The sequence below is a fragment of the Archocentrus centrarchus genome, chromosome 9 (assembly GCF_007364275.1).
Source record: "Archocentrus centrarchus isolate MPI-CPG fArcCen1 chromosome 9, fArcCen1, whole genome shotgun sequence".
NCBI lineage: Eukaryota > Metazoa > Chordata > Actinopteri > Cichliformes > Cichlidae > Archocentrus > Archocentrus centrarchus.
Window position 1 is genome coordinate 1,094,364 of NC_044354.1, and position 18,210 is coordinate 1,112,573.

Sequence of the window (18,210 nt, forward strand, 5' to 3'; positions counted from 1 at the left end):
GCATGTAGCGCTAAGATGACCTAAAGGGGTGACCTCCCATGGATATTACTCAGATAAAAGCATAGAATGAATTTCCTCCGTGTGTGTGTTTTTATTTTTTGTGTTTTTAACTCACAAAAGCCAATAAACATTTAATTTTTAATGTCAGATTACATCAGGTGCAGTTATGTAAATTGGCACATCTATCAAACAATTAAAGTAATTAGTTGTGATACATACAAGAGCAGACAATGGATATTTCACCATATATATATGAAGGAAAGTTTCATGTAGGTGAGAAATGCTGGCTCCAGCCCAGAACTCAAAGCACATGTTTCAGTTCGGTCTGTTATTCAGCCTTCCTTTTTGGCTTTCCCTTCCTGCCACAGCACCTGTGCCAGCAGAAACTGCAGGTCTTGATGAAGGTGAATATGAGGAGTAGAGCTAAGGTGAGGAGGAAGCCCAGGACATCGAGGCTGTGATACTGGTACCAGGTGAGCTCGTGGGCCTGGACCCTCAAGTGCTTGGCCCCTTTGTTTCTGACGGTGAACTCAATCCAGAAAACCGCCTCATCCAGAGCACTCATGGGTCTGTCGTGGTGGATGCTGGACAGCCTCATAGCATTTTCTTTGTACCTGTGAATGGATATATGGGTTTAAAAAGGGGGTTTTGAATTGCATCTTTTCATACTATATAACAGCTCGATATTTAAACTGTAGAGCAACAAATAGTGCAACTGAAGACAACTGTCATCAACCACTCTTCCAGTATCAGTTATCAGCTGTAAGATCTTAGGATATAAGATTATAGAGCTATTATTATGCATCTAAGTCTTAGATGCATAATAATAGCATTCTTGAATAATGTACCTGTAATATGTCCTTTCTAATCCATTACCATAGGTCTGGTTTTATGGCATTTTCTAGTGTTTTAAGCATTTCAAACTGCTTTCGGTATTCTGTCTCAAGTATTTTGGCTTTAGTCTACACTTATCCCATGTAAACTGACACCCATTTGGAACAATCCAGATATATGTCAGAAAAAAGTACAAAATTTTTCAGCATGGCAAGAGAAAGGAATAAATAATCTAGAACATGTTATTCAAGATATAACCTTTATTTCATTTCAAGAACTTCAGCAACAGTAAATTTCTTGAAGATCATCAATTGAGGTCCAGCATACAGGCAAGACTTAATTTGTTGTCTGAACTCAGAAATCCCTCTATGGGTAACAGAATTTCTAAATCTTTATACTCCTAATCTGCTCAGATGAGGGAGTGGCGGTTTGCCAGGGGGGACTAGTGTGTGTGTATGTGTGTGTGTGTGTGTGTGTGTGTGTGTGTGTGTGTGTGATGTTTGTTGTCTTTTGTGTGTGGATGGGTGTTTGTGTGTGGGTGTGTTGGTGTCATGTTTGTCTGCAGTGTGGGTGGGGGTGCTGGCCTTGAGTACAGTGGGGCTCTGGGCCTCAGACCCTACAGTCGGGTGTAGGGAACCGGATTGCTCGTTGTTATCCTGCTTGCAATTGCTGTCTGTGTTTACCTCTGTGCCGCACACAGATGCTGCAGTACTTTTGTTTGGACCGTAAAATATGTTCGCAGCACAGCAGCGTGTTGACTGTCCAGGAGCTCAGTGATGCCATTTTTGTGCCCCTCAGCTTCCATGTCCAGATGAGGACCCGCACACAGTCATACGCAAAGGATCAGTTCGTGAGTCAGCTTTTCTCATGAAGCATCTTAATGCGTCCCTGCAACTTCGGAGATGGGGCCGCGTGATTACACGTGTCTCCACCGCTGTGTTTGCAGCTGTGCTTTTTGCTGAGAAACTCGACACACTGCGCAGTTTATGCAGCGTTTTTTCCAGAAAAACTTGCAAATTTTCATCAGTTTGAAATATATTCATTTTTCCTGATGTGATTTTTGAAGAAAAATATAATTTTATATTTTATTTAATTTGTTGAGGAAAAAGTTGCTGTATTCTGGCCATTCAAATTCATAATCCTGTTCGGCCCATGACTCAGACTATCTCTTCAGTTTTGGCCTGTCCTGTGATTAAGTTTGACACCCCTGATCTACATGGATGTTAAAATCACCCACTTAAGAGTTTGATTCCCCCGACAACTGGAGCACACCCTCCAGTCCCCTTTGTTAAAGATGGGGACCACCACTCCAGTCTGCCAATCCAGATGCAGCACCCCAAATCTCCAGAAGATTTTGAAGAGGTGTTGATGTGTAGCGACTCCACCACCATTTGCCCCTACACTATTGAGCAGGGAGTACTGCACCGCTGACTCGCTCTTGGTTAATCACAAACAATTCAGTTCCCACATTGCACTTCACGTTGTTTATTTGCATGTTCCAATCATCCACACAGCAGTCAAGCCCAAGCATATGCAGGCTACTTCATGGCACTCCATACAAAGCAAGGCGTTGATAAGCACATAGAAAGCGTGAAGAAAGTGCTTAGAAAGCAGTCAACAAAAATACATTCTCCCTACTCACCGATACTCCATGCCAACACACAGCTAACCAGGTGATTATATTTCCTACCCATTAACCAAACACCTCCCACATGACCTACGTGCCTACCGTAATCCCAGGCATAAACATGCAACACCGTAAGTTCACCATAACACCACTAAGTTGTATATGGCTCTTACAGGTGTGTCAAGCAAGACATCCCTACAACCTGTTCTTCACCCGTGTGTCCAGAAGATACGGCCGCAGATGCGATGATACAACTACAGTATTGATTATTGACCTACAACCTAGGGTGTCCTGGTGCCATGCGTACTTATGGACAACCTTATGCTCGAACATCGTCTTTGTTATGGACAAACTGCACAGAAGTCTAATAACAGAACACCACTTGGGTTAGAATCAGGCAGGTCATTCTTCCCAGTCACACCCCTCCAGGTTTCACTGTCCATGCCCATGTTTATTGAGGTCTCCATGTGGGACGATTGAATCACCGGATGAAGCACCCTTAAGCACGCCGCGTGACAACTCCAAGAAGCCTGGGTACTCTGAGCTTTCATTTAATACACAAGTGCAAACAGTCAGGACCCATTCCGCTAGCTCAAGCTTCTTACCCACCAGAGAGGAGGCGTTCCATGATCTGTACAGATCTGATTTTTTTTCAAATGTGACCTCCGTGAATCGCCACCTTATCGTGGTGGAGGGGTTTGTGTGTCCCAGTGATCCCAGGAGCTATGTTGTCCGGGGGCTTGTCCCCCTGGTAGGGTCTCCCATGGCAAATTGGTCCTGGGTGAGGGTCCAGACAAAGAGCGGTTCAGAAGACCCCTATGTCTATAAAAGCAAGGGAACAGTTTACCCTGCCCGGGATAGGGTTACTGGGGCCCCACCCTGGAGCCAGGCCTGGGGAAGGAGCTCGAGGGAGAGCGTCTGGTGGCCAGGCATTAGCCCGTGGTGCTCGGCCGGGCGCAGCCCAAAGAGGTTACATGGGCCCGCCCTCCTGTAGGCCCACCACCCGCAGGAGGTGTCATAGGGGTCGGGTGCAGTGTGTGTCGGGCGGTGGCCTAGGGCGGAGGCCCTGGCGGACCGATCCTCGGCTATCAAGACTGGCTATTGGGACATGGAATGTCACCTCTCTGGTGGGGAAGGAGCCTGAGCTAGTGCATGAGGTTGAGAGATACCAGCTAGATATAGTTGGGCTCACCTCGACGCATGGCCTGGGCTCTGGAACCAGTCTCCTGGAGAAGGGCTGGACTTTGTTCCAGTCTGGAGTTGCCCTCGGTGAGAGGCGGCGAGCTGGGATGGGTATTCTTGTATCCCCCCGGCTTGCTGCTTGTACGTCGGAGTTTTCACCGGTGGACGAGAGGGTAGTTTCCCTGCGCCTTCGGGCCGGGGAACGGGTCCTGACTGTTGTTTGCGCTTATGCGCCGAATGACAGTTCAGAGTACCCACCCTTTTTGGAGTCACTGGGCGGGGTACTGGAGAGTGCTCCATCTGGTGACCCCATAGTCTTGCTGGGAGACTTCAATGCTCACATGGGCAATGACAGTGAGACCTGGAGGGGCGTGATTGGGAGGAACGGCCTGCCCGATCTGAACCCGAATGGTGTTTTGTTATTGGACTTCTGTGCAAACCACAGTTTGTCCATAACAAACACCATGTTCGAACATAAGGATGTCCATAAGTGCACATGGCACCAGGACACCCTAGGTCGCAGGTCGATGATCGATTTTGTAATTGTATCATCAGATCTGCGGCCGTATGTTCTGGACACTCGGGTGAAGAGAGGAGCTGAGCTGTCAACTGATCACCACCTGGTGGTGAGTTGGATCAGGTGGCGTGGGAAGATGCTGGACAGACCTGGCACACCTAAACGTATTGTGAGGGTGTGCTGGGAACGCCTGGCAGAAGCCCCAGTCCGGGAGATCTTCAACTCCCACCTCCGGCAGAACTTCGACAGCATTCCGAGGGAGGCTGAGGACATTGAGTCCGAATGGACCATGTTCCGCACCTCCATTGTTGAGGGTGCTGCTCAGAGCTGTGGCTGCAAGGTGGTTGGTGCCTGTCGTGGTGGTAACCCCCGAACCAGATGGTGGTCACCGGAGGTGAAGGGAGCCATCAAGCTGAAGAAAGAGTCCTATCGGGCTTGGTTAGCCTGTGGGACTCCGGAGGCAGCTGACAGGTATCGACAGGCCAAGCGGAACGCAGCTCGGGCAGTGGCCGACGCAAAAACTCGGGTGTGGGAGGAGTTCGGTGAGGCTATGGAACAAGACTTTCAGACGGCATCGAAGCGATTCTGGCAAACCGTCAGGCGACTCAGGAGGGGAAAGCAGTGCTCCACTCACACGGTTTATAGTGCGGGTGGGGTGCTGCTGACCTCAACTGAGGCTATAGTCGGGTGGTGGAAGGAATACTTCGAGGACCTCCTGAATCCCACTGACACGCCTTCTGTAGTGGAAGCAGAGTCTGGGGACGAGGGGGATGACCTGGCCATCACTGGGGGTGAGGTCACTGAGGCAGTTAAACAACTCCTTGGTGGCAGGGCCCCTGGGGTGGACGAGATTCGCCCTGAGTTCCTGAAGGCTCTGGATGTTGTAGGGCTGTCTTGGTTGACACGCCTCTGCAATATCGTGTGGAGATCTGGGGCAGTGCCACTGGATTGGCAGACCGGGGTGGTGGTCCCCATCTTTAAGAAGGGAGACCGGAGGGTGTGCTCCAACTTTCGAGGGATCACACTCCTCAGCCTCCCCGGTAAGGTCTATGCCAGGGTGCTGGAAAGGAGGGTCCGTCTGTTAGTCGAACCTCAGATCCAGGAGGAACAATGCCATTTTCGTCCTGGTCGCGGAACGCTGGACCAGCTCTTTATCCTCTCAAAGATATTCGAGTGCGCATGGGAGTTTGCCCAACCAGTCTACATGTGCTTTGTGGACTTGGAGAAGGCATTCGACCGTGTCCCTCGGGGTATCCTCTGGGAGGTCCTGCAGGAGTATGGAGTGTCTGGCCCATTGTTGCGGGCCATTCAGTCTCTGTACAACCGCAGTGAGAGCTTGGTCCGTATAGCCGGTAATAAGTCGGATTCATTTCCTGTGGGTGTTGGACTCCGCCAGGGCTGCCCTTTGTCACCGATTCTGTTCATAACTTTTATGGACAGAATTTCTAGGCGTAGCCAGGTGGCGGAAGGCTTCTTCCTTGGTGGCCTCAGAGTCTCATCTCTGCTTTTTGCAGATGATGCGGTCCTGTTGGCTTCATCAGGGGGTGGCCTCCAGCTCGCAGTGGAACGGTTCGCAGCCGAGTGTGAAGCGGCCGGCATGAGAATCAGCACCTCTAAGTCTGAGGCCATGGTCCTCAGCCGGAAAAGGGTGGAGTACCCTCTCCGGCTCAGGAATGAGTTCTTGCCCCAAGTGGAGGAGTTCAAGTATCTCGGGGTCTTGTTCACGAGTGATGGGAGAAGGGAGCGGGAGATCGACAGACGGATCGGGGCTGCTTCTGCAGTAATGCGGATGCTGCACCGGTCTGTCGTGGTGAAGAGTGTAAAAAGTGTAAAAGTGTGTAAAAGCGAAGCTCTCGATTTACTGGTCGATCTACGTTCCTACCCTCACCTATGGTCACGAGCTTTGGGTAGTGACCGAAAGAATAAGATCGCGAATACAAGCGGCAGAAATGAGTTTCCTTCGAAGGGTGGCTGGTCTCTCCATTAGAGATAGGGTAAGGAGTGCAGCTATCCGGGAGGGGCTCAGAGTAGAGCCGCTGCTCCTCCACATCGAAAGGAGCCAGTTGAGGTGGCTCGGGCATCTGATTAGGATGCCTCCTGGCCGCCTCTTGGGTGAGGTGTTCCGGGCATGTCCCACCGGGAGGAGGCCCCGCGGCAGACCCAGGACACGCTGGAGAGATTATATCTCTCGGCTGGCCTGGGAACGTCTTGGGGTCCCCCCGGATGAGCTAGAGGAGGTGGCTGGGGAGAGGGAAGCCTGGGCTTCTCTGCTTAGGCTCCTGCCCCCGCGACCCGGCCCCGGATAAGCGGAAGAAAATGGATGGATGGATGGACCCAGGCCACTTGGATATGTGGTCCTAAATCCGATACATATCTGATCTTTTCAAATGCGACCTGTGTCTGTACGGCCAGGTTGCCTTCATCCGACCTGCATGTCATTGATACTCGGCAAACGTCACTATTCTGTGTCCTGCTACGTGGAAGTGGGAAAAAAAACAAACTTACTTCTGCAAACACTGAGCATGCTCACTAAGTGTGATGTTTTTCCGTCCTCTACTGCTCATGCGGGACACTTGTAGGTTTGTTTGCAGTTCACACACAGATCACATACAAGTCGCATGTATTTGGAAATGTGAACGACCATGCAAAAAAAAAAAAAAAATCTGATTTCACAAAAAAACAGAATTGGGTCACTTCAGGCTGCAGTGTGAACGTAGCCTTAGCAGCAGATTAGAAGCATCACAGCAGAGCGACAGTTAGACACTTTCTGCATCACCAAATGAATGCATGCACATTCTGTGGCAATGCGGCATTTTAGTCAGTGGTTTTAGTAAGGTATGGTTTAGCAGCATGCCCTTATAAAACATATTCCCCTAGCAGTGAATCTATAGTTTTAAACCAACACTCTGAACACTTTAGCCAGGGGAACACAGAGCCATTTTTATGACACAGAAAGCTTGACATAGCTTGCTCTTTCTTCATAGCACACTCCTCTGTAGGGCTGTTATCCTGTTGACTTCTACAGAATGTAATTTGCAGCCAGAGGAGTGTACTCCTGCTGGAGATTAGAAATGCACGTTTAAGGTACATCTGTATGGTCTCACTTTTTATATTCAGCCTACATCCATTTTATATGTACAGTCTATGTTCTCAGTGCCTAATCCAAAGTGTGGAGAGTTCAAAGAACTTACGATTTGTCATTGATGACAGTGGTGATCGCGTCTCTAAGATCCTCAGTTGTCATGAAGTTCAAGTGAAGAAAAACTGCAGCTCCTTTAGCCTTCATATGGATCATGTTGTCCGGCTGGTCACCGAACATGGGGATGCCCACCATGGGAACACCGTGGTAGATGGCTTCATAAATCCCATTTGTTCCCCCATGAGTGATGAAAGCTCTAGTCTTAGGGTGACCTGATGGATGAAACATCTGAAGTTAGTTTTTCACACTTGGACAGAAGGAGGACTTCAGTAAATCTGAACAAGTCGGCTGAGCTAAAATTGATTTTCACATTTAAAGAAATAACATCGTAAAGCAGCAGCTTAGACAAAAATTAACTAACCAAAGTCGGAAATTAGCACAAGGTGCAATTGGTAATCGAGATAGCATCTGTTAGAAAATTGTATTTCATCCATTTTACCTTGTGTTAATAAATAAAATGCTCAGCCTTCAAAAATACATTTAGTGTTGATTGCACCTTTAGCTTGCTTCACCAAAGTTTTAAGAAAATTTTTGGTACCAACTTTTCTTACCCAGGAGGTCATTCTGAGGGATCCAGTCATATATTCTAGTGTTGACCCCCAATGTTTCTGGCTTTTCTCCTCTATATCTCCACAGCACCTACAAACAGTATAAGATTTCTAAGATTATGTGTTTTTTTTTTTTTTTTGGTTTTTTTTGCAGTATACTCACATTTCCACTTTAAATAAAACATTAGGAAAAACCTGCAGTTTGCCTTTTTGGTCACCTGTATTCTACCTGTCTTCCACTGGTATGTGTGTATATGTGCCTAACTTCTGAGTCCTGGACCCTATACTAGGAGGCGAGTTCGACATACTCAGGATATCTTTCCATTATCTGGATTCACTTATCATCACTTATCCTATACAACCTTCACCAGAGACATTATCAAATGGTGATTTAAAATCTACAAAGATCCCCTGGCTGTGGATGTGAAAATGGAGGCAGCTGATTGCCACAACGCACCTTCAGAGTGAAATGTTTACAGTGTGAAATGTCATTAAGAAATAGTCATTCATTTCTGGAGGTCAGAGGTAAAGCACTCTGCAACTGAAACATGAAAAACTGCTCCACACTATCAGGGGTTATATAAGTTGATTTCAGTTTATCCTCTGACCTTTTGTGGGATCTGAGCGAGGGCTGAGGCTATCATGTTGGCCTTCTCCTTGGTGATGTTGTTGATCATGGATCCCAAAGTGAAGACCACAATGCCATCATCTCCAGAACTCTGCACAAATTCATCCATATCCTGCAAGAAGGTTATCATGATCTCACTGCCAGCCAAGCAGCTGTTTTTTCCATCTTGGTTCAACATTTTGATGACCTCAGTGTTCAAGTCAGGAATACTCTGTGGTGAAATGATTACTCAGGTTGTAATAGTAACAACAGTCATTACCTCTGGTAAAGGTTTAGCAGGTCTGCAGTGGAGCCCACCAACAAATTTGAAGTTGGGGAGGAAAGGACGAGGGAATTCATAATCCCAGTAGGTTCGAATTAACCAGATGTCTGCTTTACCCATCATCTCACAGGCACTGCTGGGAGCTCCTGTTGCAATGCATAAGTAATGGATATCAAAGTATCACTAATATTCTATGAAAAACACATTTTCTTAATCAGATTTGATGAGTTATGAAAATATTGCATTTACATCATTAGCAGGCTTAAAACATTTTAGCCAGTGTTTCATGTCTAATTGCTCACCTTTGACTTCAGAGTAATATCGATCTACTACTTTCCAAAGAAAGTGATCAATCATGATGTCTTGCAGAGCATAGAAGAGAGTGTTCCACACTCTTTCTGAGAAGTCCATCTTATCTGTGAGTTTGCTCATAGCACCGGGCACAAAGGATGGTGGAGCAGGCATCTGACCACAATGCCTCTCCCAGTTATTAGCTAAGGAGAAGCGCAAGGAGAAGACGAGCGGGACGCCCAAAATATCTGCTACCAAGTCACTGCCGGGGTAGATGGGGTCAGCCAAGAGGAGGTCGTAATTCCCCTCTTTCAGCTTCTTCATGATGACGTCTGATTTCACCACACCGTGCAAATACTGCATAGAAAACTGCAGGTTTTTGTTCTTCATTTCAATTAATCTGATGTAGTGCTGCAAATAGTTCATGTGATTAAGCTCATAGATGGAGAAACGGAGGAACGCTTCTAGAGCCTTCTCCATGGCCTCCATTGAGAAAGAGACGTTGAAGAGCTCATAGTGAAAGCGGGAGGGTTCATTGGTGTTCATGTACAATGAGGTGCTCGGGGCCAGTACAGTCACCTGGTGTCCCCTGTCGACCAGCGTCTCCAGAACAGGCTTCATGTTTATCCAGTGGCTGCCTTCAGTGTACCACACCAAAATGTTCCCTCCGTTTGCACTCCATGCCACACAGAGTACCAGCAGGACGCAGGCAGAGACACGCAGCTCCATGGTGTCTGAATGTCAGCAGGTAAACCAGCTGTAGCCCGATCCTTTTGTAAAAGTATCCTTGACGGATAATTATTAACTAGATAAAGATCAACGCTGAATCATTTCTTTTTGTCCTGGATTGATCATTTCACAGTGGGTTAAAAGGTAATGGCAGCAAAGTTGACATCATGGAAAAACAAGACTGATTTCTGACCTGTATGAGAAATCCACTAAGAAAGATGTCAGAGCTCGAGGTTGTAATTGTCAGTTGAGCAGAGACAGAGTGAAGTAATGCACAACAAAGATTCACCTGTATAGGCTGGGGTGCTGTTACACAATCTGAGGAAGTTATGGGTGCCTGTGCAACTGTTTCCTTGCATCCCACTGAAATGTGAGTGAGAGTCAGGATTGTTAGGATTCAAACTGTTTCCCCATTTGAGATCTGATAGCGCAGGGATGAAAGTTTAAAGTTTTGCCAATATTTGCAAGATGGTGGAGTCAACAAATATGACGAGGATGATAAAATGAAGGAACTGATACCAGTGCAGCTCTGTTTATAGCCTGTGTGACCTTCAGGTATTAGTGAGGAGGATGTGAGGTTCAAGACACCTTGTTGAGCTTCATAAGCATTGACACCATTCTGACTTCACACAGGCTGGAAACAGACTTTTTTACTCAAGGTGGTGACTTCTCAGCTTCTTTTAAGGCACAGCTGCTTTCACATCTGTCAGTGTCAGCAGATCCTTGCTGGACTCTGATACACGTGACTGATATGAAACCACCTGGATATTTTTGAAAGGTTTGTAACACAGAGCAAGTCACATTTGAAGATGGCGCTGTGAACATAATCTCCCCTCTAAGACCTTTTCTTTGATGCTTTTGTCTTTATTACACACCAGTATTCAACAGCATAGCCTAGAAAAATTGCAATTATTTCACATTCTTTAAATTCACAACAGGTATGGACACTGAGAGAAACCCAGTAATCAGACAGATGAGCAGCACGTGGTGACTACAAGGAGGAAAATACTCCCTTTATCTCTCTTCAGGTTTTACTAGCACTCGCTTTAAATGGCATCAGAAAGGTTTTAAAGTTGCTACAAAACTGTCACCTTTACAAACTTATACCATGATTAAAGTCTGAAGAACCAAAACTCAGCAGCATGTGGAAGAACCATACACAGCCACAACACCCTGACACCTCCTCCTCATGCTGGTCACACACTGTTGTGGGATCGCATCCCATTCCTCTTCCAGCAATCAGCAGAGTAAGTTTGGCATTCGCAAAGAAGATTTGGGAAGTTTTTCCATGGGATCAACACACAAATTTCCTTACTTTTTGTGATAAGTTTATTTATAAACAGAATTTTATAAGTAGCAGAATTTTAGTTTAGTTTTAATTCACTACAGCCCTTCTGCAGGATTTAAAGTGAAAATCCAGGATGTGACCACTAAGAAAAGATTCAGATATCTTCCTGTTTACTGCAGCTGCTCCATAGGATAGTGGTGAATACGTGGGTGGTCTTTCCCCCATTGTCTGGGCCCCCCTCACAAGCCAACAGCTGAATATATTGGAAGAGTAGGTATGGCTTTAATTTTGCTCAATGAAGAGTCATAGTCTGTACTATTTATGACCATGAGTCATTCATGACCAACATGTTAGACAATGCTCAGCCAATCAGAAGTTGGCATCACAGGTTAATCAATAAGGCTGCAGGCTAAAACTGATGTTACTTTAAACAGACTGGATTCCCCAGTTTCTCACTCTCTGCCAACTGTTCAGTGACTGAGGTCAGCTGCTAGATATGGGGAATCTCCACTTTCTTCATTCCAATCAATAATGGTCAAGTAGGTATAGCTAATCACACAGCACAAAATCACCACATGAGTAGGCTAAGCCAATCAGGCATGAGAAAGAGGCTTCGTATAATTAGCGTATATTATCACACCATTAGCAGCATTAAATCCTTCATGCTGATACAGCAATTATCGTGTTGCACATCTTTGAAGAGTAAAGAACACATGTCAGATTTCATGGCTCTGCTCCTGGTGGTTTGGAGTCTACAGACCGGAAAGATCAAACCTCACGGATAGACGAGCAGACGGACGGTGTAATGACCATAACCTCCTGCTTTACATTGCAGTCCAGACCTCAAAGCACCTGTTTCAGTTCGGTCTGTTATTCAGCCTTCCTTTTTGACTTTCCTTTCCTGCCACAGCACCTGTGCCAGCAGAAACTGCAGGTCTTGGTGAAGGTGAATATGAGGAGTAGAGCTAAGGTGAGGAGGAAGCCCAGGACATCGAGGCTGTGATACTGGTACCAGGTGAGCTCGTGGGCCTGGACCCTCAAGTGCTTGGCCCCTTTGTTTCTGACGGTGAACTCAATCCAGAAAACTGCCTCATCCAGAGCACTCATGGGTCTGTCGTGATGGATGCTGGACAGCCGCATAGCATTTTCTTTGTACCTGTAAATGGATATATGGGTTAAAAAAATAGATATTTGAATTGTTATTGTCATCCCAGTGCCTAAGCAGAACAACACCACCTCACCGAATGACTACAGACTGGTTGCATTCACACACATTATAACAAAGTGCTTTGTTTGAGCCACATCAAATCTACACTACCACTCACCTTAGATCCATATCAGTATGCATATAGGCCAAACAGATTGACAAAAATGGATTTTATTCAGAAGGTATGTACATTAATTCTACATGTTCCCAGCATGTTTTCATCTATGCTGGGGCCCGTATATTTGTGCATAATCTGGTGATCGGTGGCCAGCACTGTTGCCAACTTTTGTGTAAGAAACCTCGCTGTTGGCTGTTTCAAAAGTCGCTAAAAGGACGAATCGAGGTCCGGGGGGGGTGGAGTGTCTCCCTCGGTGTCAAAGCGAGGTCCGGGCGATGCCATAGCGTACGAAGGGCACTGTATGTACACAAAACATGGCGACAGCTTTCAGGTTTTCTGGTGTTGAACTAAAAAGTGATTTCTGATTTTTTTTTTTTTTTTGAATGTATTATCTTTGGTTATATCGGTAAATAGACTGTGTTGCACAGGATTTATGAAGGGCTTATATATAAAATGAAGAAATTAGTTTTTACAAATATATTTATGACTCTGCATTGTAATCAATCCAGTCCCTTTTAGCAACTCTTTATAGAACTGTAATGTTATATTTGTTGTAATTTCTGCAGCCCTCTTGGCCAGATCTCTCAGGAGAAAAGACATTTTCTCCTGATAGTTTTTACCTTCAATAATAAAGAATATATGAAAGTCAGTTTGCCACTTCTTGGCAAAGTGACTTTCGTATCTCCTTGTGAGAGGAGTGTTGTGTCTCGCTCAAAATGACATATCATTCATGAGATATATGTTTGACACATGTTTCACAGATTTTAGGCTAAAAATTCATCAACAGCAATTTAAATACAACAAATCATTTTCTTGGCAAATACCGGAAATCCCTTTTTGGCAGACGATCACTTTTTGGCACAACACCGGCATATCTCCAAAACTCCCCAAAAGTCGCTGATGTCACTGAAAAAGTCACTAAATTTGTTGCTAGTCGCTTTTTGGATAAAAATTTGCTAGGGAGTGTCCTGAAAAGGCAACACTGGCCACCGGTGCTGCCAAAAACTGACTGCAGCTTTTACCATGTGACAGAAATGTTCTTTATTGCTCAAAATTAATTGATATCATTCATAAGAGATAATGTTTGAGATATGCTTGACAGATTATAGGCCAACGAGTCATTTACAACAATATTAATACCAGCAATAATTTTTTTTGGCAAATACTGGAAATCACTTTTTGGCACAAGACCGGCTATTCAGATGACAAATCACTCCACTGCCACTGTGTACAGTGTACAGCATGTACATTTTGCGTACATGCAGTGCAGTGCACATTCACCTTCAAATCAGTTTGTTACACCATATAAATTCTAATATAGGTATATCTGTTAACATATCTGTTACAGGGTGTACCCTGCTTCTTGTCCTGTTACAGCTGGGATAGGCTCCAGCCCTCCTGCGACCCTGAAAAGGATAAGTGGAAGAGAATGGATGGATGGATTTTTATTACTGCAAAAATACAATGTTTTAATAGATAGGAAAGAGTATATTTGATACCAAGATCTACAGAATTTTTCAACACCAGGAGGTGTTTGTAATGCTTCCTATTACATTAAAATACCAAAGAACCAGGTGAAATTAAATGTCATGAAAAGAGATCAACATTTTCTTTGTACACTTTTTTTTTGGGGGGGGGGGGGGGGGTCTGAAAAAGAGTACTCTTTGTACACTTTGGAAAATGTTGATAATTGCAAATGACCCCTAAGTTATTAGATGCAGCTTTCGTTCAAGAGAGATAAATGTTGGTGCAGGTGTGTTGGAAAAAGTATATGAGTGTTTGTAGTCATCTTGCTTGACCTCTGTTTTAGAAACTCTTAGTCACATGCTGCGTCAGGTTGTTTGCCTGAAAGAATGTGTAACTCACTCTTGGGTGCTGACCTCGATGAAAGGAACACAGTATTCCGGGGAACAGCAACAGACCTGAAAAGATAATCACTTACAGCATGTTTGTTTCATTATTGTTATTGGCTTCTTCTCCAGAGGTGGCAAAAGTACTGACATTCTGTACTTAAGTAGAAGTACAAGTACTTGTGTTAAAAAATACTTTGGTAAAAGTCGAAGTACTGGTTCAACTTCTTTACTTAAGTAAAAGTAAAAAAGTACAGGCTCTGAAATTTACTCAAAGTAAGAAAGTAAAAGTAGCTCTTTGGAGGACGTTTCTACCTGCTATTTTTGTGTAAAGCTAACTGAACCTTATTATATATTATTGTAATATATAAAATAATACATGAGAACACAAACGTTATTCCATCTAAATTTTAATTCTAATGAATGTACTCAGCTTGAATCACAAACTGTGAAAGGGAATTTAAACACAGCTCTGTTCTCTGTGTCCTCCATAGTAGAGGGTGACTGTGTCTCCACCTAAACACAAACATGAGGATACTCAGGGGTTACAGTGGGATTCAGAAGGTGGAGGAACCCTAAGATCAGCTGTAGTGTCTCTGCATGGGGAGAAGAATCACAGCTTTCTATTGTGAGCAGCAGTAAATGATGTTGGTGTGCAGGCTGTGATCAGCTGACCTGTTGCTGCTGCTCTGAGGTTTACTGCTCTGTGTGGATGAACTGAATTCACAAAGATATAACCCAGTATTTCACAGCTCTCTGAGCTGATCTCCATCCCCTACACTGACAGCATACAGGCTGTAGAAATGTTGGATTCAGTGAATGAATCTCAGCATCAGCAGCTTTGATTCAAACTCATCTCTGCTGCACTGATGTAACCTGTAACTCTGACCATGAACACAAACACTGTGCTCCAGTCCAACACAGAGCTTTACTGTAAATACAGTACAACAAGATAACCTGCTTATTACGTACTAAACTGCAGTATTTTCATACAATCTTTGAATAACACAAAGTCAGCATACTTCAGTTTATTTTCCAGTCCTTACCTTTAATTCTAACCTCTCTTCTTCCTCTCCTGTCCTCTTTCTCCATCTCTGAGTGAACTTCTCTCTCTTTTCTCTCCCTGAAATGCAGCAGCTCTTCTTTTAGCTAGCAGACACACTGTGTGACAAACTGCACACACTTTGTGTGTTTGCTGATATTTGTTGAGCATTTAAAAACGTTGCATTTACCTGCCACACGTTACTCTCTTCACGCTCGCTCCTCTTCAGTAGCGCTAGCTAAGTTGTTTATGTGCCGCGAGCACAACTTACGGATTCGGTCCGGCCCGCTGTGACCCCTGATTATAGCGCTATAAATGAGACATTAATTACATGGGTTTGTGTATTTAATCCCTTTGTACCCGATAAGCCCCGGTGATGGAGGATACGCCAGTACGATTGTCTCTTATATGTTCCTCCGGCTCAGATCGCTTGATGACTGACGGCGCACTGACCGAAAACGCAAACTTCTCCCTGACGTGTTAAAAAGTAACGAGTCTGTTTTGAAAATGTAAGAAGTAGAAAGTACCGATACTTGTGTAAAAATGTAGGGAGTAAAAGTAAAAAGTACTCAGAAAAATAAATACTCAAGTAAAGTACAGATACCTAAAAAATCTACTTAAGTACAGTAACGAAGTATTTGTACTTCGTTACTTCCCACCTCTGTTCTTCTCGCACCTGTCTATACAGCTGATAAGTGTATGAATACACTTACAATCGTGAATATTGTGTTGGATGTCAGAAGTAAAGTCAGAAGTAAAGTCAGAAGGCGGTGTTATCATTTCATTTCCAAGGCCGTGAGAACTGCAGAGGCAACTCTTATCATATTTTGTTGGAAATGCACCTATAAAAGACGGCTTGAGACACTGCTCCAAGGAGCCATTTTGCATTGTCTCACTAAATGTAAAAGCTCTCGTGCACATAAATAAATCTTTCATTATTCTGAGTGTGTGTGTTCCTGGACTTTGATCATTTTTCTAACAAGGTGTCACATACAATGACAATAAAGGCATTCAATTTGATTCAACTTGAGCGTGGCTCTGACTGAGAACCTAACGGCACTGCACATTCAATGACGTGTCAATCACAAGTTGGGCACAGCCCAAAGCGTACCATGTTTCATCATCTGTTTTATGTTAATGTGACCATCATTTACCAAATCAATATTGTGCTGCCATTACTCTTGACTTTGTAGCACACTCCTCTGTAGGCTTGTTATCCTATTGACTTCTGTAGAATGTAATTTGAAGCCAGAGGAGTGTCCCCCTGCTGGAGATTGGAAAGAATGCACGTTTAAGGTACATCTGTATGGTCTCACTTTTCATGCTCCAAGCCTACATCCATCTTTTATGTACAGTCTATGTTTTCGGTGCCTAATCCAAAGTGCGGAGAGTTCAAAGAACTTACGATTTGTCATTGATGACGGTGGTGATCGCGTCTCTAAGATCCTCAGTTGTCATGAAGTTCAAGTTGAGAATAACTGCAGCTCCTTTAGCCTTCATATGGATCATGTTGTCTGGCTGGTCAGCAAACATGGGGATGCCCACCATGGGAACACTGTGGTAGATGGCTTCATAAATCCCATTTGTTCCCCCATGAGCGATGAAAGCTCTAGTCTTAGGGTGACCTGATGGATGAAACATCTGAAGTTAGTTTTTCATGCTTGGACAGCAGGAGGATTTCAGTAAATCTGAACAAGTAGGTTGAACTGAAATTGATTTGCATGGTCAGACAACTAACATTATAGAACAACTGCTTAATGCAGGAGGTTTGTGCAAGATAATCAAGACAGCATCTGTTAGAAAATTGTATTTCATTTATTTTACCTTGTGTTAATAAGTAAAATGCTGACAATCTTCAAAAATATATCTAATGTTGATCGCACCTTTAACTTATTTCTCCACAGTTTCAATAAAATCTATGATTGGTACTAGGGCTGCACGATATATCGAAAAAATATCGTCATCGCGATATTGGCACGTGTGATAGGCATATCTAAAAAATGCGCGATAATTTCTAATTATTTAATGTATAAATCACATGTTTCTTTATGTCCGCACTTTGACCAATCCCGCGCGACCTTAAATGTGAAGGTGCCGCGTTGCTATTGGCCAGAGCGAGCACATGCTCTCAGCGTGGCAGGGAGCACGTACACACACAGAAGGAAAACAAGCATGGCGGGAATTGAACACAAATAATTTGTGTGGCATCTTACTGTGACACCTGAATGTTTGTACACCCACCCCCCTCCTGCTCCCCCCCCAAAAAAACAAATAAACAACACAAAGTCGCAGGTAGGCTGACAAACCAACAAACGAGTGCGCTTACCTTGGACCTGCAACAGGATATAGATCACGGAGTATGGAGCAATTATGCCAGGCCGACAGGTAGAAGATCAAAGAGACAATATGCAGGTTACCAGGTGATACGCCCATGCGTGGCTCTGTTTATATAAGATCGGAACCTGCGAGGAGACACATCCACACTGTTACCGCCACTGGCAGTCAGGAGGAAATAAAGCAGAACTTCTCTCCAGAAGGAACTTGGCTAGTCCACGTGGGCAGTTGCAAAAGTCGGTCGCGTTTGAATGTTTCAATTTTGGAACTTGTGGAAATCAAAGGAAAACGTGCCCGTGAACGCAACTCTCGCGAGACTTAGTGCGAGATTCAACATGGCGACATACACTACCTAAAAAGTAAACAAAACTTCTGACCTACTTAGAAAATTCACAAAACTACTCTCTCTTCTAAATCCTGGAATCTACACCATCCGCCAAGCTGAACGAATGGGAAGACTTCATCGACGCCTGTTTTAACCGGATTTGTACCAAGAACGAAGACAAGAAGAAATTTAAAACTACCAGTTTAACGATTCACCGAGCAGCCCGGAA

At 44.6% G+C, this 18,210-nt stretch overlaps 1 protein-coding gene across 3 annotated transcripts; it reads right to left on the minus strand.

Annotated features, from left to right (window-relative positions):
- Window positions 1–243: 243 nt before the first annotated feature.
- LOC115785590 (UDP-glucuronosyltransferase 2A1-like) lies at window positions 244–9,856 on the minus strand. 3 transcript variants are annotated; one of them, XM_030737336.1, is made up of 6 exons: window positions 9,184–9,856; window positions 8,795–8,943; window positions 8,516–8,647; window positions 7,911–7,998; window positions 7,352–7,571; window positions 244–614 (listed from the first exon to the last, which is right to left on the minus strand). In XM_030737336.1, the coding sequence occupies exons 1-6, from the start codon at window positions 9,815–9,817 to the stop codon at window positions 329–331; spliced, it is 1,509 nt and encodes a 502-aa protein (XP_030593196.1). In that variant the 5' UTR covers window positions 9,818–9,856; the 3' UTR covers window positions 244–328. The 3 variants fall into 3 exon arrangements, with proteins under 3 accessions (XP_030593196.1, XP_030593195.1, XP_030593198.1); XM_030737335.1 differs by having other exon boundaries at window positions 9,100–9,856; XM_030737338.1 differs by lacking the exon at window positions 8,516–8,647 and having other exon boundaries at window positions 9,100–9,856.
- Between the last annotated feature and the right edge of the window lie 8,354 nt (window positions 9,857–18,210).